At 32.4% G+C, this 25,500-nt stretch overlaps 1 protein-coding gene across 1 annotated transcript in view; it reads left to right on the forward strand.

Annotated features, from left to right (window-relative positions):
- Nucleotides 1–25,500, forward strand: part of LOC112455104 (adenylate cyclase type 2) — a 42,565-nt gene that overhangs the window by 2,905 nt on the left and 14,160 nt on the right. The window contains exons 2-6 of the mRNA XM_025016810.1: nucleotides 18,123–18,289; nucleotides 19,560–19,895; nucleotides 20,465–20,659; nucleotides 22,179–22,285; nucleotides 23,230–23,341. Of these exons, the coding sequence (XP_024872578.1) occupies nucleotides 18,123–18,289; nucleotides 19,560–19,895; nucleotides 20,465–20,659; nucleotides 22,179–22,285; nucleotides 23,230–23,341 (917 nt within the window). The remainder of the gene's footprint in view (nucleotides 1–18,122; nucleotides 18,290–19,559; nucleotides 19,896–20,464; nucleotides 20,660–22,178; nucleotides 22,286–23,229; nucleotides 23,342–25,500) is intronic.

Genomic DNA, 25,500 nt, shown 5'->3' on the forward strand with positions numbered 1-25,500 from the left:
GCGTCATAAAAACCGCTTTTTTGTTATAGATGCGAAAAGTTTCTCGTCCGTAAAATATTCCTCGCATAGGTAATTTTTATTCCGCGTACGAGACTGCACGTATAGATATATGCGCGAACGTATTCATTTGAATAAATTCACATTTTAATAAATACTTGTTTTTTTTTTTAATATATTTATACGGGTATCAGTATACGTCATATAAACCGCAAGAAATGTGATGGCAAAGAGGGCCTGTTTAAACAAGTTGCATAGACTGCGTTTAATTCTCGTGACTCTTTGATCCGGATATTTTCTCTTTTCTCTTCTTTTTCCCTCACGTGTGCGAGATATTCCGCGAGAAACGAACGAACGAGCGTAAATTCCATGAATTTAAAGCGCACCTGAATCCGCGACTGCGAGCGCTATATACCGGTATTCCGCATCGATGTTTCGCGACACGTGATAATCCGGTCTTCCGTCTTCTCTCGCGTGTTTCATAATCACGTCACTGCGTTATTGTATCGTCTTCTAAGTTTCATAAACAATTCTCGAGGCAACAGGACCGCTTAACTCGCGTGTTGCTCTTGCGAAACATATATTTCCCAGTATCGCTATTGCACTCGTCTAAAAAGCATATCTTTAATGCGGGAAGATATATTATATTTATTTATTTGCCATCGAGTTACATCTTACTTTTTCATTTTATAACAGAGGAGAAACATTAAAATATTAATCTGCTTTTCCTGACGCTTAATTTGCTTGAAAGCTTATCTTGCTCCATATCTGTATATAACAAGAGACATTTGTCAATAGTCACATTTATAGGTATATCAAAAAGAAAAATCGACTTTATATATCGTCAAATGTACACTTATAAGAGAGTATGATAGATGTGCACTTGGTATATTCGGTATTCAATATTTTACTGTAATACAAAATTAATTATAATTAATAATAGTAATAATTACTCAACGCAATATAATCTAACTATAATCGAATAATCAATAGCCGTTGAATGCGTAACTGCTTTTTTCATATAGGTGCAAAGATTAATTTATATTTCATTGCGCATCGTGAATAACTTATAAACTTTCGGGGGACATCGCAGTTCGCCGGACGTTTCCTGTTGCTAATTTTGTCATCGCGCGTAGAATCGCACGCGACGGCGATAAGACGATTCAGAAAGCGGAGCCAAGTTCCAAATTCTCGTGCGGTCCACGGTTTATTTTGATCCTTCGCTCGGCCATTTATTAACCACGGCGTGTATGTACGTGGAAATAATAGCAGGAGACCCGGGTACGTTTACACCGTTTACACAAATCCTGATTGTTACGAGCGGGTTACGAGCGCGACGTCATCGTGTTTACTTGATACGTGAAAATACGTAATTCCGAAAGCCGCCAGACCATCACGACCGTATTCCCGAGCGTATGTACGTGTAGTCGAGACTAGCAGCAGCAGCAGCATAACAGCAGCTTCCGTTAAATGCAGCTTTACAGTTCGGGCACAAAGCGAGTGCTTCTGTTCGGATAAAGCGCTTTATACGCGACTTAATCCTTTCATTACTTGTCTCTATGTTCGCGCTTGTGTGCAATATATACGATAATTATCGTAGTGACAGTAATAGCACCAACAGTGCCGTAAACATTCGGGATATTGGCGATATCGTTCCAAATTATTTTAGATCTTTATTTAGGAAGATAAAAATTAATTGTTTGGATATATTAGGATATATTTGACTCAAAAAGTATTCCGTAACGTTCCTATTATTGCTGTTATTAATATTATTTTAATAGGGGCAAAAACATTATGCTGATACCACTATATAATAATGCATTTGCAATTCTATTAAAAGTAGAAGATAAAATTGCGTCATATCTGAAGCAAGTTACATGCATCGGTAAAACTCTCGCGTAAAATATAATAAAACTATTAGCAAACTGTTTACAAACCAACGGACGGGTGAAATTTAATGGGAATTTAATGAGAAGATCACTGCAAATCCGATTGGCATAACGAGTTACTAGTTTCACTTTGAATCACCTGTTTTCAATACTTTAACACGATTGCATTACACTTTAATGACTTTCCGCCAGTTGGATTTCAATGTAAAACGACGCGTTTTCGTATAAATTCGCTCGAACGAAAAATACAGGTTCCGAAATATCGAGATAGCGAGTATAAACGTGTGCATAGTTTTGCCGCACCGAAAATATCACGTCGCGCGTCACGAGAACTCGCGTTTGCATTCGATCTCGAACTTGTGTCAAACTCAAAACTCCACAGATGTTAAATTTTAATGAATTATTATAGGATCGGTCACTAGCGTATCATTAAAATGGCATCTCCTTTCGTTTCTCTCCTGCGTCGCAGGAGGGTATGTTTATGTTATTTGTTCTCTCTCTCTTTCTCTCTCTCTTTCTCTCGCTCGCTCGCTCGCTCGCTCTCTTATACATTTTTCCCTTTGTTTAAATAATCCATGATTTCTATGACGTTTAAATAAAACAATACAACTATTTTTAATTTCAGCCTTTGTGAAAGAAGCTAGGTTTATTATGCACAAGAAATGAATGTTGTTATTTGAGATACAGATAGTTTATTTTATATGAAAAATGCAGCGCGGATGAGAGACGCAAGCTTGAAACAATAAACAACGGCGAGCCTCTCACTTTGTGAATCATCGCCTGAATTTTAGCAAATTTCTTCGAAATTGGATTTATCATTTTATATTTTTTTTGCCGAAAAAATTATTATTTCTGTGAAAATCGGAAATAGAACTTAAAAATGTGAGCTTTTTACTTCTCGCGAGCCGGACATATTTCTATAAAATGAATAATATTTATACACGATAGAACTAATCCATGGAACAACATCGTTAATTTTACAAATAGCAGTAACAATATTAATCTTATACAGGATAAAAGTTTATTTATATTATTCAAATAATAATATTGTCGGCTACATAATATATAAGAGAAATAAAATGAAGTAAATGGTTCTAACATTGATAATTTCGTATTACAAAAAACATTACATTTTATGTAACACCTCTTGTTGTTGTTGTTACGAAAATTGATACTTTCATTCAAAGCGACATAACCGCGACGAAGGAGAAAGAAAAGTTTAAACAGCAACAACTTAAACAAACTCGAGAAAGAATTATTATAACTATAAAAATTCAATATTATACTGAAAAGCTTTCGTGATGTAACCAGGTATATTTCACAAATTAACTTTTATTCCGTTCTGAATATTGACAAAAAAAAATCGCTGATACCGTCGCAGAGATATTTTGCCAAACGATTCATGTTGTTTTCCGTTTTGTGCAAATTTGGATTCATATCGGATTCTATTATTTGTACCGCATCGAGATTGCTTGCATAAATGATAATGTCATAGACTGATGAAGCTCTCACAGCGTGCCGGTCGCAGGAGATTTTGCGAATGTATCACCGGACTCGATTCGAAACCGTGATAGACGCTGACGGCCTGATCGTTGGGCCTGTCGATACCAGTAGCCCTCGCCACTTCGTGTCAATTCTAACGATCACTTGCACGATTGAGACTTCCCTCGACCAATATAATCGACTGATGAACAACCGATCTTTCTTTAACATTCTTCGAACTCTCTCTCTTATCCGTTTTCGTATTTTATTACTTAGACGATTTTTTACTCGAATCGCAAATAAAGTTAGTATCAGTTTCATCCCTTAATATATTAAAAGATATAAGAAATTTTATTTAAATTACATCTGTTAAATTTTTCTAGCGCTCTCAGATTAATATCATAAAGAGGCAATAATTTTATGTTTAAAAATTAGATAGTAAGAGGTTTAAAGAAAAATTATTCATTGTTAAATCCTAATTATTTTATCATAATAAAATTTTTGCCGCAGGAACAGGACACATTAAAAATCAATAAATTACAATAGGAATGCAAAGGTAATAGTAAAGGAAATAATGTAAGCTACCTACATTTGTAGAATCGTTAAGTAATCTTTACTTCCGCTTTGAACGCGTATCTTCCCTTTATCTCATAATATTGAAATTTAAAACATGACAAATGATCTTTTTTCAATCGAAAAAGTAGCGCAGACAGAACAGTGTAGGACAGGTGACCGAATATACGTATCCTTGAAGAGACATGTAGGTAATTGCATAGTAAAGGCTTTCAGCCGAGAGCCCAAAGCATAACCTGCACAATGGAGAACGCGTTGCAACAGAGAACTCGTATCGCCGGGGATTTGCTGAAAAAAAGAGAGAAAAAATAGGGCAGCAGCATACCACGCGCGTGGCCATTTTTATCTTATATTGCGGGCTGGCTCTCCCCGAGGAGACATTCCCAGATGTAGGAAAGCGAGACTACTGTAAAAAAAATACATATATGTACGCTTAGAATCCCTTACGTGTAATAAATACGTGTTTTGTATCACACTACCTGATGATGAATTCGACACATTTCGTTATATGTACCTTGAGTTTATTTTATGGGCATCTCATTTCAATTATACACTTTTTTACGAAACTACAATTTATGAGATATTTCTTATTGTACGTAAAAGCTTACTTAAGTAATTTTGCTAATTATTAAGATCATTAGTTAATAGGAGTACAACTCTACGTTGAAAGTATAGTAATGAATGTACGGAACTTTAGAAAATTTTTGTGAACATAATTGAAACGCCCAACATGCAGATGTTAAAATAAAATTAAGTTTTTGCATTCTTCCGATTTCTTGTAAGTCTAATTTCATGATTAACAAAAAGATAATTTATATTTTTAGCTTCTTTTATATTCAGAACATTTTAAATATTTATAATTCCATATTTTATATTTTACATTCTGTGTTTTGTATTATATATTTTCGTATTCTGAATTTTTTTGAATTCTATGCGCCGCGTATTCTGTGTTTCTAATTCTGTATACCCAACTCGTTTAATTTATAACGCATGATTTCCGCTTTGTGTTAAATCACTTACATGTATAGTTAAAATACTCGCAAACTGCAATTTACGGGAAGAATTCCTTTACGGTATCGGAATGATATTTGAAGCACGCAATATCGAGAACTAATAGTAAAGCCCTACCCAACGTGCCTATGAACCATACCTAACGCTCCCCGTATTTACTCCAACAGGTTTATTTAGTTTATTCAGCAAAATTACATAGAGTGCGACCACGCTTGCGAGGCATTTGCTATAGCATTTCCTATGGCACGTAAATTGTGGTAGAGGACAAAGTCGAGCATGCATTCATTTAGAATAATATGTCGAATATAATACAATAACAATATAAGAATATAAGAATATTATGTCGAAGGTAATACAATACAATTGTGTCTCGCGCAATTTTAAAAACATTAGTAAAGCGAGCATTAACACATTGCCGAAGTGGTCGATTGTGTCGTATGACAAAGTGCGATGAATTGCACGGATTTATAATATCAACTCGTTGAGATACTCGCAAAATATCTGGGATTATTTAATGGCGTTTTTGTCGTGCTCAATACATAAAGCTTTATTCAAAACGGAGTTAGGTATACCTACTGAAAGAATAAAAATTTTAACGATACTGATGAAAGAATCTGTTCGAATTATTATGTGAATAATAGCTGGTTATAAATAACATTAATGTTTAAATGCTGTTAACGTTCGATGACATATGATATATTAATTATGAATGCAGCAGATTACCTATATGATATACTATTGATGTATTCTATCAATTTTTACGCAAAGTTATGAAATTGATATCTCTCTCTAATTATTATTCTGTTTTATTCAGTTTTGATACAAATAAATTTAAATGGAAATAAAAATGTAAAAACAGTATGTAAAATGTAAAATTTACATGATACGCATTGCCTGGAGACAGTACGTTAAACACGATAACGTCGTGTCAATATTTACGAACATCGACAATGTGATCTTCCATTTGATGTCGCATCTTGCTTTTTATACTACTATCATGTACTACTATCGATCAATCGTAAAAGGTTAGTAGTTGTATTTTTCAAGAAAAAAATTATGTTGAAATCATATAAGAGCATTTCAATAATTTTAACACTAAAATAATGAATTTTTTTATGCTGAATATATATCTATAGCAGAATTCTCTAATCACAAAAGAAAAATTTTTAAAGAAAACAATTTTGATAAATATTTTTCTATATTTTAATATCAATTTTGTTTTTAAGGAGAATATATAATTGTGAAAAAATTTAATTGTGCTGCTTTGTCTCATTGATTAAGATAGCTACCTTTTCAAAAATCTTAAATGGCAATAGAAGTCGAGTGACACATTGTTTTAAAAGTATCTTAATTTTCTTTACAACTACATCTTGTTCTTTTTTTATTTAGACAAGCTGTAATTTAGTTTCTTGAGAAATCACATTTGGAAGTCTTAGATAAAGTGAAAACTGAAAAGTTTGGTGAGTGTTCGAAATGTCCTCAAGCAGTCTCCGTACAATGATGAAGTCCCTGTTCAAAGTTGTTGCAGACATTTTGGAACATTTCCGACGTTCTTCTGTTATCACTCATCTACTATCTTTTGTCATACATAGATCTTGTACGAAATCCGGCATTGTGGTACAAATTTTATTTTTCAAATGTCCCCAAAGGAAAAAAATTTAATGGAGAAAAATCAGATGACCTTATAAGTCGCTCAATCGAATCTTTCTTAAAAGATAGCGGTTGAGAGTGCAGTAGAATAGTGCCGGAAATGTTTCGAAATGTCTGCAGCAATTTTGAACGGAGGCTGTATGCTTATTGCATGGAGACTGGTAGAGAATATTTCGAGCATTTATTGAGTGAATTTTTTTATAAATTATAAATTTTCTGTTTGTAATGATTTCTAAATGCGATTTCTCCAGAAACACTTGACGCAAATTGAAAAAGACAAGAGATAATTGTGAAGGGAATTGAAAGATATTTAAAATAAATGTATCACTTGACTCCTATTGTCAATTAAGATTTTTGAAAGTCTAGCTACCCTAATCAAGACAGCACAATTGAAAATTTATCACAATTGTATATTCTTCTTAAAAGCAAAACTTATATATATTTCGGCATATTTCGCACAAATTAGTCGAACAATAAAAAACATCGACATGGAAAGTCTTCAGGCTTATCCTGTATATTAAATTGATATTATATTTGAGAATAATTTTAGTTTAGAATATAATTATACAAAAATGCAATTCGTTATGCAGTCACGTATATTGAAAGTTCTAACAGTTAAGGGACTTGGAACATGAGATTTCGATTAAATACAAATTCCAATGCGGGACTCCACTCAATGCTCGTCAACCGCGAGAAATTAACGAGTCGAGGTTTTAGTTCATCGGCGATGAACTTGAACCGAGTTAACAACAATTGAAATTGACCTCGTAATAGCGGATGAGCGCTTACCAATTCTTCTATTGGCAATATAAATGTTCTAAGATATATGCTATCAACTTCGTAGACAATTTTATACGCGGCTATAGCTTTTAGTAATATAAGTTGTTGATAATTTATTTAAAGATGATTTTATTAATATTATACTAATTTCTCTCGTTTCTATTTTTTTTATAGAGATTCTTATATAAATACACATTAATTAATGATTCTAAATTAGTTATTTATTCATCACTTACTTGAATTGTAAATTTATTTATAGATATATTTATTCTCTCTTGTGATATTTATTCTCTCTTTGTAATATATATTAAATCAGATATGACTTTCCTGATATTACTTTCCTAGAACAAAATGCGAACACAAACGGATATAAAACGCGACGGAAAGTTTACTTTCGAAGTTTTCATTCGGTCCAGTATTTTTATTCACGCTCGCAAAGTGGTCCATTCTGTGAAATTGGAGCTGAAGTTGAATCGATGGGTATCACATTTTCTCTGGACACTCTCAATACAGACCTCAATCGAGACAAAGACAAACGTTAATACATTTTATCTTTGATCAATATTTGCTAGAAACCTTTCGTTATCATAACTGTTCCTTCGGCGATTTCCCCGCGACAACAGAAGTTTATTCAAACAAAACACCGAGTTAATTAAATCACAATTCCGCCCGGAAGTAATCTTTGTCTCAGGATAAGGGATAAAATATAGAAACGTATACATAAAGAACTCTATCTCGAAGTTCTAATAAGTTCTGAGGCTAAAAGATTGACTTGAAACAAAAATATTAAATATAATATCGTAATATTTTATCGTACATTTTATTGTATTATCAAAAATTGTTTTTTGAAATTAGTCTACATTTTATTATATGAAATGCTCTTTTAACCAAGATCGAAAATAGTTCTTGCTGACTGACCAGAGCTCCTGGGAATACCATTCGCGTATTCTCTTCAATACCGTAAACGTTTGCACTTTGCACGTTTTCCGGATTCAGCCCATCATCGGTTTCCGCTCACTGCAGCGTGTGATTCCAGCTGGCAAACGGATATAGTTATATAGTCACACATATAGGAAGTACGCAGGTTCTACACATACGTACGAGCAACTGGAACTCTCGACTTCCATACATAAATTGATAATACGCAGAACTAATATCATACTTTTATCAAACTGATTTTAGTTATTAACTGATCTTAGATATACTCGTTTGGATGAAATGATTTAAAAAACAACGCATTCTTTTATGAACGATGACATTTAAGATCGAAAATTGTCACAAGTACAAATCTTTAGTATATGAGGTCTGTTAAAAAATTATCCAAACTGGAGATGTATTGTATATTAAAATACCGATAACACGCTCGTCGTTATGACGAAGAGCAGAATTGGTATGCGCGGATTTGTATATAAGTTATTTCTAAAAGTTACGTCTCTATACACTGTCAGGCTATTATAGTAAGTCAATAAAGCTTGTCGTGTTTTCTTTCGTGGCGATTCCTACGATGTCTGAAAGCCATGGCACGTGTACCGAACATCATATTGTATCGAGCTCTGTTTCAAGATTAGCAAAATGGTTAGACGTATGATTTGCTAAGAATAGCATACGGGGATGATTCTGTAGGGTCTCTCAGGAATGGATGCTTCACTTGTTCACTCGTTTTAACTCGTCAAACATTTTTTTGACTAAAAGCGGGATATCACAAGTGTGGCAGCCTCCATATTCGCCGGATTCAGCCTCGACTTTTTTTTTGTTTCCGAAGCTTCAAAAAGATTTTAAAGGGGCACGGAATTGATAACGTTCGATTTGAAATCTGCACTAAACAAAATTTGAAAAAAAAAACTTATAAATTTCTGAAATAATTTTGAGAAGCGTTTTTAACAATAATGGTAGAAACGATGGGCTGCAAAAGTTATCCAAGTTGCTGCAAAAGGAGCTTATTCTGAAAAATACTAAATTTTTAATTCAATAAGTCGTGCAGTCTATGCATGTCACATTATCCGGATATTTTTTAGCAGACCTCGTAAATTACAACAAAAGAAACAGAAAATTAAATTTTTAATTTCTTTTTAGTGTTCGGTTTTCTTTTCTTTTTTTAAATACCTACCGTTCGCACAATTAATTCCAACTCTATTTCGCTAATGACGACAAAAATTAAATTTATGACAGATACTTATATATGTATATAAATTCATTATCTAAAGAATTAACGGATACGTACTAATTAATTAACTTTTTACACATTTTACTGCACCGAATAATATTAATTAATCTATTTAGTCACTTTATGATTTGAAAATTACCGCTTATTTTGATACAGCAACGCAAATTAGCAGATAACAGCGTGCATGTATTCTAATATCAAATAACACTCGAGTGGTTACTGTTGTAACGATATTGCCAGGTTAATGATAACGGTATCACGCGATATTTCGCGTCGAAAGCTTCGCCTCCTTTGAACAGCTAATACCGCGCTTTTAACGTGCATTACCAAGGGGACGCACGAAATGGTACAGTCGTATGAAGGCGTACAAAAATTGATTTCCTAATGCGTTCCCGCTGTATACTTTATCTTGACCTTTTATAGATTCTCAGTATACCTTTCTCAATCGCGTTGAAATACCTCAGCCACGCGGGGACATTTTTATTTTCGAGCAATGATATCAATAAACGGAAATGGCGTGGCACGATACGTCTTCTCGCGAATGTGAATCTACCCCCATGTTGCTTATCGCTTGTACGTACGTACTATCGTTTGACAGCGAGATGCCTGGCACTCGATCTGATACCGAAGAGAAATACATTTGTATTCTCTGAGCGTAAGAAAAGCGTCCGTGGAATAAAATATAATTTAAAATTATCTCACGTTACGTCTCACTTACACCACTCATATTTTGTTACGCGAATATTTGCGAACGCGAGGAAATTTCAAACAGACAATGACGTTGAAATTCGACAATCGGTTTAGTAATTTTTCGGTGTCGGGGAATATAGAGGAGAATCGACAGAGAGATAGCCGGCGTTAATTTATTAATTCAATTTAAAATCGAGTCAATCACGTTTGACTGGGTGTTATCGCGAGAGCGACGTGTATAATCCGATACAGATTGATTTACAAACACGCGTTAATGCAGAGGAGATTAACGCGTTGTCAAAAGGAGATTACGCCAGTCATGTAAATACGGCGGCAATTCCGAACGTGGATGCACACCCCGCGCGTAGAATGGTAACGCGTCGCGACGCGCCGCGCCGACTGCCAACCCAATGACACACTTCACGCGCACAATTAAATATAAAATCGAGTCCGGCGAGCGACTGTCTGTTGCAGCCGCCGTTATCGAACAGGCGCGGGCGTGATAATTAAGCTCGAGGCTGCCAGCGCGCCGCAATTATTACTTGGCTTTCACGGCACAGAGAATTGGCGTGGCCGCAGGAAACATCGTATCAGATATGTGTGTGCGTGAGTGTGTGTGCGTGTGAGCGCCTTGCGAAACGCGGCCGTTTCACCGTAAATGCATCCCCGTGACATCGGTATGCGCCGCGGTCGCAACAATCGCCGTTATCTCGCAGGTGAAGCGCAATTGTTGCATCGCCGCGGTCGATGCGTCGTGCCTGATTTCGCGCAATTACGCATTCCGTCCTGCACATACGGAATTCGGAAATAGCGGTGTATTGGACATTGCTCTGTTATTTCTATGTAAATTCATTGTAGATTCAAAACCTCCGCTACTCACATTGAGAAACGTAATTATAGAATACGCAAATTCAGAAAAAGGAAAAGAGCGTGAACAGCAATTACGTTTCGATATTCAGTCATTAAGTGTTCACATTATTTTCCGGATTGAACAAGGAAATTACCATGTCAAAATCTCTCCTTGTTTCTCCTTTTTCGTTTTTCTTTTCCTCTTTACTCTCTCTCTCTATCTTTCTTTTTTTCGAAAAGAAAATTCGCAAATATGGATTTCGTCAATATTGACTGAAAAATATCTCATCGTATTTAACAAGAAAACATTGTTGAGCACGTGTGAAAATATATGTTCTTCGCCGTTTATCTGTAGATGTAGGCAAATAGCAGCGACGCACGTGCGTGACATGTAGCCAATGAGGGTGCGTCGTCCAACGAGGAGGGTGCATTTGTTCATGTCACCGCACGCAATCGTTGCAAATAAAACGGCACGCAATAAAGCGGCAAATAACCCATGACTCTTGTTATGGTCCTGTTATTTTCTCTATGAAACATGCCACATGTCTAAGCTTTTGAACAAATAAAATACAAAATTAATACGAAATTAATATGAATTTTTATTAAGCGTACAAAGGGAAAAATTAATTGAAATAAACATGTTTTATATGAGTGTACATACACATGTTAATAAAAAACTGCGCGAATAGAGATTTCGATATCAAAGCGACGTAACCATTTGTAACAAATATATTTCTTAATAATTTATTTTATACATATATTTAATATGTTATTTACACTTATAAGCTTTTGTTTTATATAGCTCTATGTAATTTCCATTTTTATTTCTGCTATACCATCCTTTCTCTAAGATTGAAAAAATAGCTTTTTTAAAGCAAGTTTTAAAAATGCTGTAACATAAAGTTTAGTGTATTATTTTTTGAGCATACAACAGTGTTAGCATAAATAATGAAATTTTATATATATAATATTCTTTTGTATTAAATTTCTTTTGTATTAAATTTCCGTGGAAGTAGAACATTCGTTATTCCTGTTACATGATTATAAAAGGACAAATTTATGGAAAAATACGAGTTATATATTAGATCTGAGTTATAGTAGACTGCAGAAATATATTGCCATTGAATCTCGCTCTAAATTTACGATTGCCATAAATAATTAAAATGAATAAATATTATTAACACGCAAATTAACACGTATAGATTATTTTTATCACGCGTCGAGGGTTCTGCAAATTAATTAGATAAGAACAAGAAAGAATAAGTCTTTGTATCACCGCGCTTTGCATTAGAAATACAGAAACAAACAAGCTATAGCCCCAGATGTTCAGCGTAGCATTTATTCACCATTTGCATACATAAAATCCAAATAGTGTCCGTCAGCAATTCTTAATTGCATCATACGGTGAAAGCTTGACTAAGTCACCGGAAAATGAAAAACATAGAAACCTCATTTCTCTCTAGGGATAAAGCGTGGAAAATAAAAAAATTTAATTATAAATTTATAAACGCATAATAAAATAACCGAATTTTTAATTGCGTAATTGTATATGTAGATTTCTAGCAATTACTAAATAACAAAAGAAAATAATAAATAAGTGCAAACGAAATAGATTAATATAAAGATATTGGGGAAATAATGAAAATGTAGAAAATGCTGTATTTAAATTTAAAAGGCTTTAAAAAATGATATAGTAATATCAGAGTCAGTAATATCGAGATCACCGATAAGAACGAAGACGCGACTAATTCTTCCGCAACTTTTACAATCTGCAAATTGTGCGTCGCAAGCATACCACAGATTTCCAAGCCGTCGCGTCGTTAAATTCACTTACCGCGATGGGGAAAACCGAGGCGGAAGGCGCGGAAGCGTGCGAAGTTTGATAATTGCTCAATCGGCGCAATCGCAAAACTTCGAGACCCATGGTTCGTAATCAATCCAAAGTCGAGTAGGTGACGACAAAATGTATTTCTGGTTTGAAATTACTCTTCGCAATCTACAATTTGCGGACAACGCGCCAGTTGCACTAGATCTAAGTTTCTTGAGACAACATTGATGTTAACAGTTACGACAAACGAACGTTAATTGAACGTTGACCAGGGAACGGGCACCTGATTCTTTTTTGCATAAATGGTGACCTGGGGTGATTTTTACACCGTGATTAAAAGTCATTGTTATTAATTACAAGTTGCATATTTTTTATTATTCTATAATTTATTAGTACTTGAGAACAATATGTATATAGATTTACTCAACATTTTCTGAAAAAAGTAAGAAGAAATAAAAAAAATATGTAAGAGACGAAAGAAGCACATTAAAATTACTGTGACGTAAGCTTTATTCTTTCGATAACAGAGTGTAAAGATCACCCCAAGCGCTTGTTCTCGGGTTAATGGAGTCGCAAGATTTGCGAACTTTGCAGTCTTCTTTCTAACTGTCGATATGAATACATTTCCGAACTTGCTTATTGTAATAATAACATTGGTGTGGATTCCAAGTATCGGGAGAATTAATATATCGAAGAAAAATTGACAACTTTTATTGTAACAGAAATTGTATTTGTATTGAAAATATTAAGATGTATAAAGGCAAATTTATGCGGAGTTTTTGCGGAGAGAAACGTTTTTATGATTTCTATGCGGATGTGTTTTTTGCAATGGATAAACTGCGAACAGGAAGATACTAAAAGGTACATAAACGCAGAGGGACAGTGAATCATCATTCCACTCGAGAAAAATTCTTCGTGATTTAAAATCACGACGTTATATTTCGCGACAAATTGCGACGATTTGTGTCAAAAAGGAAGAAAGAGAAAAGTAGTATGAACGCTCAAATTATATATAACATATTCTAATGATATATCATACAGTATATATCTTATGAAGAATATATAACTGAATTTGGGATGGAAAATAATAATACATATCTATAGCCATTATACATTATATAATAGTTTTTAACTATTTTACAAAAGTTTCTTAACATTAGAAAAAAGTGATAACAATAAAAAGTTAAAAAATTAACTGGGGAAACTGAACACTATGTTAATATTGTGTGCGTAATGTAATTTATTTTATTCTCTTCGTATGTTTATTATATGTCGTTATCTCATTTAGTTGATTATTACATCGCAATATGGGGGATATAATATATTACGTTACCTGTCACGCAATATTATCGTGAAACGTACATATTTACACGTATTGCGAATCATAGAAGTAATGCAGCGGTGGTACACACGCAGCAATAGAGAAATCATGATGATTTTGAGCGTATTCAGTTTAACAAGGTGCCTAATTGCGCACCTCCGTGCTATTGCGTACGCCACACAAAAGCAGCGGTTAATTAGAATCGTCGACACCGGCGCGTCGTTGCCCTTGGCTTCATCGAACTATTAGCCGCGATCGCGTGTCCGAACGCGACTTGTTTCATTAGCAGATTAGGTTGATTCGTTTATACGCCGACGCGACGACAATTTCGATCAATTAAGTTAATGCACTTGCAGATCCACGTATCTCGAACACGCGAAGCGTGGCTGCGCCTCTTTATTTAACAAACATTTGATACAACAGTAATAAATGGCCAAATAATTGATTAAGCCGTTTGCAAAGATTGAAAAACGAAGTAAGATTATTGTAACAAAACCTAGTTTAAATATTATAGTGTAACTATAATATTGCAAATTAGATAAAAGCAAAATGAAATAAATCATATTCACTTGCGTTTAATGAATTGTCTTAAAATAGCAGTGGCTATGTTATAAATGGTTTTTCTTTAAAATATCAAAATTAGGAGAATTAAAAATAATTTAAAAAATAAGTATATATATATATATATGTATAATAAAATATAAATTTAAAATAAATATATCAATAAGTTATAAATACACATGTTTTGTGCAGAAATTGTCGACATAATCGAGAGACACGATAGTGTCTTGTGTTAATTGTAGGTATACGGCGAGATCGACTCATGTATCTGTGTACACGCGAACCATTCGATTACGAATACCTAAGATTATCTCAAAAACAGCCTAGCTAATCGAGTTTTTAATAGATTTAATGGTAGGTTGGGTTTAAATTATACAATATAAGAAAAGTGTCTTCACACACTTTGTTTACGTATTCTACAAGCGGTGATATATTATAACGCAAAATCTCAATGTAAAAATGTCTACTTAAGAGACGTCTTGGTCGACGTCGATAATTGTACGTTTTTTGACACAATACGACATTCGTAAAGCAAATAGCTTTTCGGTGCGTTGAGAGAAATTATTGGAGAATATTTCCGGCGTCTCCGTGGCAACGCCTCTAACGCGTGACCATTCGAGGTAATGATGTCCTCCGAATACAAAAGAGCAGAAAGCACGTACGGATGAGCTTAGACTTTCGGCCAGCTTTGGCCAGAAGAGAACATATCGCGCTATAATTCTCCGTCTTTTTGCTCTGTCTCGATAATTCAAATGCCAAATTTTGCGCGTTTTATCACGCTTTATCATGTGTTATTTCTAATATGTTCATAATATATTAAAATAAATAAAAATATTTAATATAAAAGAAATAATTTTATGATGTAATAAGAACGGTGATTTAATGATTTTTTCTCGAACATATGTAATGGTGCTATATTTATAATTAAACATTTGTAATTAAACAAGTTACGAAATTTTTTATTTTTAAACATTTTTATTTATTTTAATATATTACAGACATCACATATATTGCAAGTGCGTAGTAAAGCAATTTAGATAATAGAGAAACTTTAAACTTTTATTTTACTTTGCTTACGAAGATGAAAAATTACATTTGTCAAAAAAATGAAGTTGTACTTACACATTGACACAAATTGACATAAATAGTTTGATGAAAATTATAAATTACAAGCTTTTTGTTATATTGAAAATTTTCAATATAATAGAGAGCTTGTAATTATTATCATGAGAATTTTGGATATAATCAATTGAGAATTCGAATATAAGAATTGTGAATAATTTATGTCAACGTGTACAATAATTTTTGAAGGATTATAAGCTGTATTAAAATTGAATTTTATTATTTCTATTTTTATTTTGATAATATCTTTTTTGTGATATTATTTAAAAAAAACAACAAATATGTATTCTTAGACAAACAATAATATTATAATATATTTTTCATGTTAATATTTTTTGCTTTTATATTTTTATATTTTACATAATAAATTATTATACGCTTTTGAAAAGTGCTTGTTGCATTATGCATCTTTTTCTACCTTTTTTTTAAATATAGGTAATTAATATTAACATAATATCCAAGAGTTCATAAATGTTTATAACTATTTAATTTTACATATTGTAATATAAAAATATATATGTTAACACTTTGCAGAGATCTTTTATTATTTGCACTTTGTGATATCGGTCAGTTTTATAGGCACGTCCAATATTTGACATTTTCAACATTTTAACATACTCTCTTTTCTCACGCATATCATTCATGTATGTTGAGGTTTTATCGGCATGAATTATCGATGGAACGTTACCACGAAACGATATTAAAGCCTTGAAAGTCACGAACTTGGAAATAATTCGGATAGCTTAATCGATCCTTTTTTTTCCCTTCAATCTTTAAAACGAAATAAAATCTAACGGCTGAAATGTAGCGCACAATAAAAGTGTTGGATTTTTTTATGAAGGTAGTAAAGGTAAAGAAAGATGGTAAAAAAAAATAGGAACTTTTTATGAGAGACATAGTAAAGTAGTTCAATTTGCCCTTATATTATAGAACTCTACACGTACTTCTTTTATCAGACAAGTGCAATATTCGTTATGTGCATTATTATCTCACGGTATTGAACGAGATCTTATCATTACTTTTTTTTATAATGTTTAAAAATATATTTGACAATATTGCGAGATCAACATTTTTGGACTAAAATATAATAACATAATATTAAACAATACATAGTGATACTATAAATACAAATATTTTTAAAATATAACGGTTTCCAAAAAGTACATTAAATGATTGATTCTACTTTGGCAGTTATATTTTAATTTCTTTAATATATAATGTAACATATATTTTGTTATATTTTAGCAAATAAAATATCAAAGTTTGTTGCGAGGCAAACTATGCATGCAAAGAGATACGTAAACATTAAGTGAACATAATTTTTGACTGTAGAGCACAAACTTCATTATTATGGTATAACTGGATAAATCTTATCGCACTTAATAGTAACATCAAAGATGCTGCTGAAATAATTGAACGGTTGGGCAATATGCACTCTGTTATGACGTAAATTTGGTTCGTGTTCAGACTAAATTATTAATTAAACCTTGCTGCGACTGAAGTGTCCACAATGCAACGTCATACAGTTTAGTTACAGTCCCACGCATTACGATATGAAAGCCCTTTACAGAAGTCAGAACGTATTATATTAATAATTCTCCGTCGGATTCTCCGACGCCGACGTTTGCGATACAGTCAGAATTTATTACTGTGTTGTATACGCGTTGCAAGTAAACGGAATGCCTTTAAGCTACTGATGCTGTAATGTTAATTAATACCTGCAGCAATATGTTCCTTTCTTACGTTTGTACCGAAGCACGTAAAAAGATATTCGTTAGATGAGGAGCAAAATGAGAAGTTTATGCGAATATTTCAATTTGTTATTATTGAAACATTTATTCTTACATATATAATAATTACATACATTTATAATGATTAGAAATTTTATATTAATAAATATTTTAAATTGTACCCTTTTTCAATAAATTAAGACAGTGAATCGTCCATGTTGTTATTTAGAGATAATAGGTATGACAAATGAAAATTTTCACATTGCACATGTGCATCTTGCAATCTTTATTCATCCTTCTATCACGTACACTTGATATTTCCTCGCAATGACTATCGAATATACCGAGTATTTCGCATTCCTCGAATTGTTCTCCATTCAGAAATTCTTTCTCACACACTTTTTCACATTATTTACTTTCACATACGCGATATATGAATATACGACAAAATTGATCTACAATGCTTTTTTTTCAGAGAGTCTCGGCAATACTGCCGGCGACGATGCTGGCGTTAAGGAACTTCAGGAACTTCGCGACAAATACGAGGGGAAGCTAACGTCGTCTCTCTACACAGGAACACTTTGCATCGCCGCTATCTCCTCGCTGATCGCTCTAGGTGCTCTCTGCTTCGCCGACTATCATGTAAGTATCATTAATAATCCTCCTAGTTTCTATTAAAAATATTACTTTTTTCACATTAATCAAACAACAATTAATTGTTGCTTTAAAATAAGGAAAATCTGTCTACAGTTCATTTTTGCTATATTAATCTTTATATTTATCTACTCAGAAAACTTGAGAATTAAAAAAATTAAAATAAAAAGTCTCTCTTTTTCTTTCTTCAAACCTTCGTACTTTCGCTTTTCTGGTAAGTCGTGACTCTTGCTTTGATTTATGATCGAAGAAAATATATTTGAAATACCTCTGTACTAAGCTACGCGAATTTACTACGTCTTTACTCTCACTATTAATCGTTATTTTAGACAATCATTGCTCATTAGCGAGATGTTCAAGTTTTCCTAAGTTGGAGCATTATATTACCTTTCGAGAGCAGAGGTTACAAGATGATGTTCCGAGTTGTAATTAATTTTCAATTAAAACTCTATCTAGTACTCCTTTGTAATGGATCGATATTGGTCCAAGGTGGCTGTCGGTAGCATGCATAGATTCTTCGTCAACCTGTCCTGAAATTGAATCGCAAAGCGTTAACTGAGCCAAGAATTAATACGATGTCGGAGGTGCGGAGGAGAGCCCAGACAACACGAAGACGCTGTTCAAACCGATAGATTCACGAAGAATACATAAAACGTCATGCCTTAGGATTGGATCTGAGGATGGACGGTGTTGATCTTTCCAAGCTATCGCAGGACACGCGAGAAAATTGATAACGTGATTTATCTCAGATCTAAAAGTTCTCCTCGTATTTTATTACGTTAGAACGTAACATAAAAATAGGAAAATTATCGACGAGGCAAATTTATTTCGACATCCGAGAAAAGAAAAAGTTGAACAAAATTATTTTAATAAAAATAGATCCCCCGACAGTGTTTGCGAAAAAAGTTTGACAAGATAACATTCGTTATGCTTATTTGATTTTTATTCATCTATATATTTTTGTTCGTTTCGATATTTTTTATTTCGTTTCACATTTCGTTAATGCAACTTTCTCCGTTAAGTAATTTACAATTTTTAATTTTTTTAGCTTGGTATTGCACACTAAGAAAAATGTTGTAGATGTAAAATTTAAATTACATTAAGTTGAATATTGATATTTAAATATTAAAAGTCATGTAAATAATGTTTAAAAAAGGGGGGAATGCTTTTCTAAACAATCGCACGAATCTGATTGAAAATAAGATCATGAGGATATTGATCTTGTTCTTAATACTTAATACTATTTTTTATTTTTCAGGAGCTGTCCGATGTGACCTATCTTGTACCTGTATCGGCATTGACAACCATGCTCATCGTCTCTTTGACATTTTTAGTGGTCACGCAATTACCTTCCGCCATGGTCTCTAAACGGTCCAAGATTTTAATAGGTTTAACATCCTCCATCATACTTGGTTTAGGAATTCTAATACTAAGAGGCGTCCTACCCTTGTTCGTCTGCATCCTATCAGTAATCGCCATTCTACCTAAAATGAAGTGGCAAACACCGCTTATCATCAGCTGCATTCTGGCCCTCGCACACATTTCGAGAAGACTTATTTTCGACGATCTAACGAGCTATTACGGCATAATTCAGGTAAATATATAGTTGAACGTTGGATAAAATATTTCTCCTAATCGATTGGTTATTGTAAAATAATGAATTATAAGGATTTTTTAAACTTTTTTAATTAATGTTTTTTTTAGTCTAGCCAAAGAATTTTTAATTTAAGTTTTTTGTGATTTATTTATTTAAAGGATAACATAATAAGGCTATTTTAGTTCAATTTAATTCGAGTTTAGGGTACTGAGGCATGGGATTTGCTAGAGGAACTTTGAGTTTTGAGTTCAAGCCTCAGTTTAAATTATGAAATAAAGGATAGAACATGATATAATTCAAAAGCAAAAAGAGAATTATGTAAATTGATGTATTGTACGGAAGTCCATTCAAAGTTGCAAGGCACGGATCTAGTGTTTTTTTAATCATACATATGTATTATACATTTACGTACATAAAACAATAAATATGATACATTTAATAATAATTTTTGAAACCATGTTCTATTATATCACAGAGAACAATTTTAGGAAAAATACCGGAAAAATATTTTTCGATGAATATATACAAACTAGGTATTTTAGAAAGGTATCCTTTTTATCGAACAGATTGTTGCGGAGATCATATTCCTTCTGGCTGCCATCTTCGCAGGCATGTATTACAGGATCCTAACAATGATGGCCCATCGCAAGACTTTTTCCGGGACAAAAACGGTGATCGAATCGCGAATCAAGCTTGAATGCGAGAGGGAGCAGCAGGAACAATTATTGCTCAGCGTTATTCCAGCCTATATTGCGGCAGAGGTGAGCAATAAAAATGTGTCGCTTCGTGATCTAATTAAAATGTTGATTACGATTTATCACGGAAGTATTCGCGTTGAATTTTCGTCGCATGGATATGTAACGATGATAAGGTTTCTCATTGTTAGACTCGTCCAACAATTGATTAACGTTTAATTAAATTTCTGCCTATGACTATATTTTGACTATATTTAATCACAAAACTAATTTAACAAAGTTAAATTCGTGCGAGAGATGAAATATGTAGGCGTTCGCATCTTGTGGAGGCAAATAGTTTTTCAGGAAATAAAGTTATTATAACATAAAAGAAAATAAAAGTTCGCGCGCGCAGTTTTCTAAACAATTGTTGTTTCATCGTACTTTGCATATTATATACTACGATCTGTTTGCAATCACACGATGGATATCGATTTACTATACCGCAATAAAAATTAGATGATGACTTTTGAAGTGCTTTGACGAAAGTAATTAACGATTCGCGTTAAAGTTCTCTGTGAAATTAGACTCAAATTTGTAAAAACTTTACTTTAAATGAGGGTCGGAGAAGATACGCAGTATTTACAGCAAAAATTCTACGTCAGTTATTTGAAACGCGTGGATGGAGCAATCAGTCCGATTTTCTTTGATCACAATAATTACATCTTAAAAAAAAAATATATATTTTTACCAGAGGATTTTATTTCGGTATACAATATTGCATAATATACAGTGAAGGATGATATTATATTTGAGAAGACCTCGTTAAAAACTCCGTTGTTAGAGCTTAATGAGTGTATAAACGTTTTACGTATAATAGATACTCGATACTTCTTTTCATCGCAACAATGCCGAATTTTAACTATTTCTGGTTTGATATATATATATACATATATATATATATATATATATATATATATATACATATATATATAATTTTTGTTATTCGTAAAATTACTACAAGCATATTTTACATTTAAATATAATATACCTATATTATATTTAAATTCGTGTGTAAGAATGTACGAGTTCTAGCAAACTCCGTCTATATTTTTAACAATAAGATTGTTACGAGGACTTGTACAAAATAGAAAAAGGTATATAAAAATGACCGGATAGATTTTACTTCATTAATTTTGCTGTTGTTTTTAAGTTATATTTCCTTATTTGTAATTATTTTTAATAGCACTCGTAATGCAGAGCGAATTGTCCATTTAAATTGATTGCAATTCGGATTTCAATTATTTCCTATCAATGCACATACCGCATGAATCATATAATGATATGTTTACCGGTGACATGAATAATTTATGGTTTCGAATGGGTGAGTTACGTGTTAATCTGCTAATCGGAAAGTATGGAATACGATGTTTTGTTGATGCGATATTCCATAACGCATCACAGAAATTTCCAATGCAACACGTTATAGGGGATATATAAGCACTAATCGAATAATTAATGTAATTGTTACAAAATTACGCAGCTAATAATAATACATAGATGATATTTATACTAAACGAAAAAAAATATTAATCTGTTATCGTAGGTAAAAAGAAGTATAATGCTGAAAATGGCGGATGCTTGTCAGGAAGCCAATAAGCACAAGCAAACCACGTTCCAAGAGATGTATGTACAACGGCATAATAACGTAAGGTAATTTATTATATTTATTATTATTACATTTGTTAAACCTATTAAAATTTATAATATACTAATGATTGTAACGAAACAGATCGCTTACAACGATGTTACAAAATATTTAATGCAAATATTGTTATAAAATATTAATCTGAAGAATATCGTGTATTTTTATTATTGTTATCTAAATAACTTCAAAATAAATAACAATTTTTATTTAGTGAAGGAATTAATTTAAATCGCAATCGCTCTCTGATACTTCTATACAATATTTCGTTAAAATATATATGCAATACTATATAAGCATTTGATGGAATCGATTCACAAAAAGAGAGATAATGTTAAAAATAAGACCGGTTGCGCAAGGTCAAGAGCAGAAATAATTTAATCATAATCAGTGTATTTAGAAGGCACGCGCGTATTTAGTTCTCCCGCGCGAGGATTATATGGGTCGAGGATGATGGCAAGGAATATTGATTGCATTGAAATAAACGCATGCTGCACGTGTCGCACACTGCCTTTGGTCGTCCGTCCTCTATCCATCGATCTAGCCATGCATCTGAATTTAAATCATATGATCGCTCGATTGTGCAGCATCTCCGGATTCAATATTCAATCGAGCGCACTTTAGATGTCGATCCATCAAAGACGAATTTTCAATGCCCCTTTCTTTGACGTACACCCATTAGGAGTTCCTAAGATTAATAAAAGATTATTCCATGCATATTTAAATTTAAATTTTGTATTAAAGTTCTTATTTACTAAGAATGTTTTACCTGTTTTTTTGCTCTGTTTTTTATAGTGTAATTATTAAACTTGAATTAACATTAACGTTCACAAGAACGATTTCAATCTTGTTAAATTGATTTCTGCTTCTGATTTTTCTGCATTTCGTCGAAAAATTTTGCAATACATAAAATTTTATTTTTAAAAACAATATATCTTTGTTGATTGTATAGCATTCTCTACGCGGATATTGTCAACTTTACACCGCTGTCGGAACAGCTCTCAGCTTCCGATCTTGTGAAGACGCTCAACGAGCTCTTTGGCAGATTCGATCAAATAGCGCAGGTAAAAGAAAACATAAAAGTTAATTTAATTTATTTATTTTAATTAAATGTTGGATGTAATTTAAAAGAATAAATTTTCTTATTCAGCAAAACTTTTCCCCAATAGCATAAAAAACATTTTCAATGTCCTACTTGTAAAAACTGCTTTAGATATTTATTGTAAAAAAGAAATTTAATTCTATTAAATTTTATTAATAGAATTAATCCTATTCAATATCATTGTATACCGCGTCTTTTTTACTAATGTAAGTTCAAAATTGCTTATTAAATTTATTTCTGGAATTACTTTTAACGCAAGGTAAATAATCCGATAAAGGGAGAGAACACTGGGTGACCTGCAAAACTAGATTTCTTGCTACGTATATTATCATCAATATTGTCGTCTAACCTAAGGACAGGTCGACTATGGATCCATTAGTGCGAGGTGAATAAAATGTCTGAAACCTTTTACCCTTTACCAACAAGCAGAATATATGATCGCCTATCACTTGTGCAAAGAAGGACATTGAAAGTGTACTTTCAATTTGTACGAGAATAATATTCACATTTCAAATTCTCAAATTTAATAAAATTCGTTCAATAAAAATTGTTCTGTAAAATGTGCAAACATTTGAGTTTGGTATAATGGTTATTCTACATAGAAGTCGTAGTCGTGAGTTGTAAGAAATTGACCAATCACAGATTGAATATTCTCCTCAACTTCGAATGTGATTGGTCAATTTCTTACAACTCACGATTACGACTTCTATGTAGAATAACCTTAACACTAATGTTACAAAATTTCTAGCATGAGGAGAGATTTTTTAATTTTAGTTATAGGGAAAATTATTTTACTTATACAATATAATTGTTGAAAGCTTCAACTTGAAATTGAAGAAAAGTTTGTTATGTTAAACGTGACAATTTAAAAAAATTATTCAGTATTTATTTGCAGAATATTTCTGATTTTTGTTTGCGCGTATTTATTTCCTTTTAACGATTCAAATACAATGTTTTTCAGCAACGAACAAATTGAATTTTAGTCCGTCAATATACTTTTAAATCCGAGTTCCTCGTTGACTAAATAAATTTCTGGGCTTGTGACTCAGCGTAACTAAATCTAAAAAAAACATGGAACATTTGCCTTTTCAGAAGTATAGCAATTTTATTTGTTTTACTCGTGCACTATGTTTACGATAATATGTTGCAATGATATTCAGTTAAATGCCTAGCTTTATCTAATAGTCAAAGTGAGAAACAATAAAAATTATAAAAAATATATAAAATTTGCAAAACAGTTATTTTAAACACTGATATAGAAACTCATATAGAATGATTAAAATTATTATATAAAATATCTTACAATTCGTCTACAATTCTTAATTTTCAAAACACATTTACAATTTTAATTTCGCTAGAAAGTTGAAAGTCGGAGATTTACTTTAATTGCAACCAAGATTTCTTATGGTTACCAAAAAGTTTTGTTTTATTAACAAATGTAGTTTTTCTGTAAAATTACAACTAATCTCATAAAACTCATTTAAAGTGAAATATGTTTAAAAATTTTTTATTTTAGTTACTATTCGAACAATATTCGAATTCCTATAATAAACTGTATATAAAACGTTTTGCATTTTTTTGCGAAAATATAACGCTAAAAGAGATACGTTTTATTTGTTATAAAAAAAACAGGAGTGTGAGGATAAATGAAAGAAGATAAATTTAAAAAACAAAGTATTTGCAATATATTTGATGAAATTCATAGAAATTGCCGAATTTTATAAAAATAATAGAGAGAGATAACTTTGATCAAAAATAATAAATATAAAAGATCGCAAAAAATGTGATGTGCGCGGTTTTTTCGACAAATATTAAATATCGTTCAATCAAGCCACACGTGATATAGTGCAATGAAGATAAAAGGTTTCTTTCGAACATTTGATTCGCAAAAATGTGCGCGCAATTTCTTTCTTGCTAACGACTATCTCCTTTTTTTTTTCTTTATCTAGACCATCGATTATTCTATCTCGCGCAAATTTTATTTACATGAAAAATCGAATATGTAAAGTAAACGCATTAGCTAATGAAATGCTCAATATAATAAAAATAAAAATTGAAATCTTCGCAATATCGCAACATAAATCTTTATCATTTTCAATAAAAGTCGACGGTTTATTGATA

The sequence above is a fragment of the Temnothorax curvispinosus genome, unplaced genomic scaffold (assembly GCF_003070985.1).
Source record: "Temnothorax curvispinosus isolate PA1 unplaced genomic scaffold, ASM307098v1 QBEX01005835.1, whole genome shotgun sequence".
NCBI classification, from domain to species: domain Eukaryota; kingdom Metazoa; phylum Arthropoda; class Insecta; order Hymenoptera; family Formicidae; genus Temnothorax; species Temnothorax curvispinosus.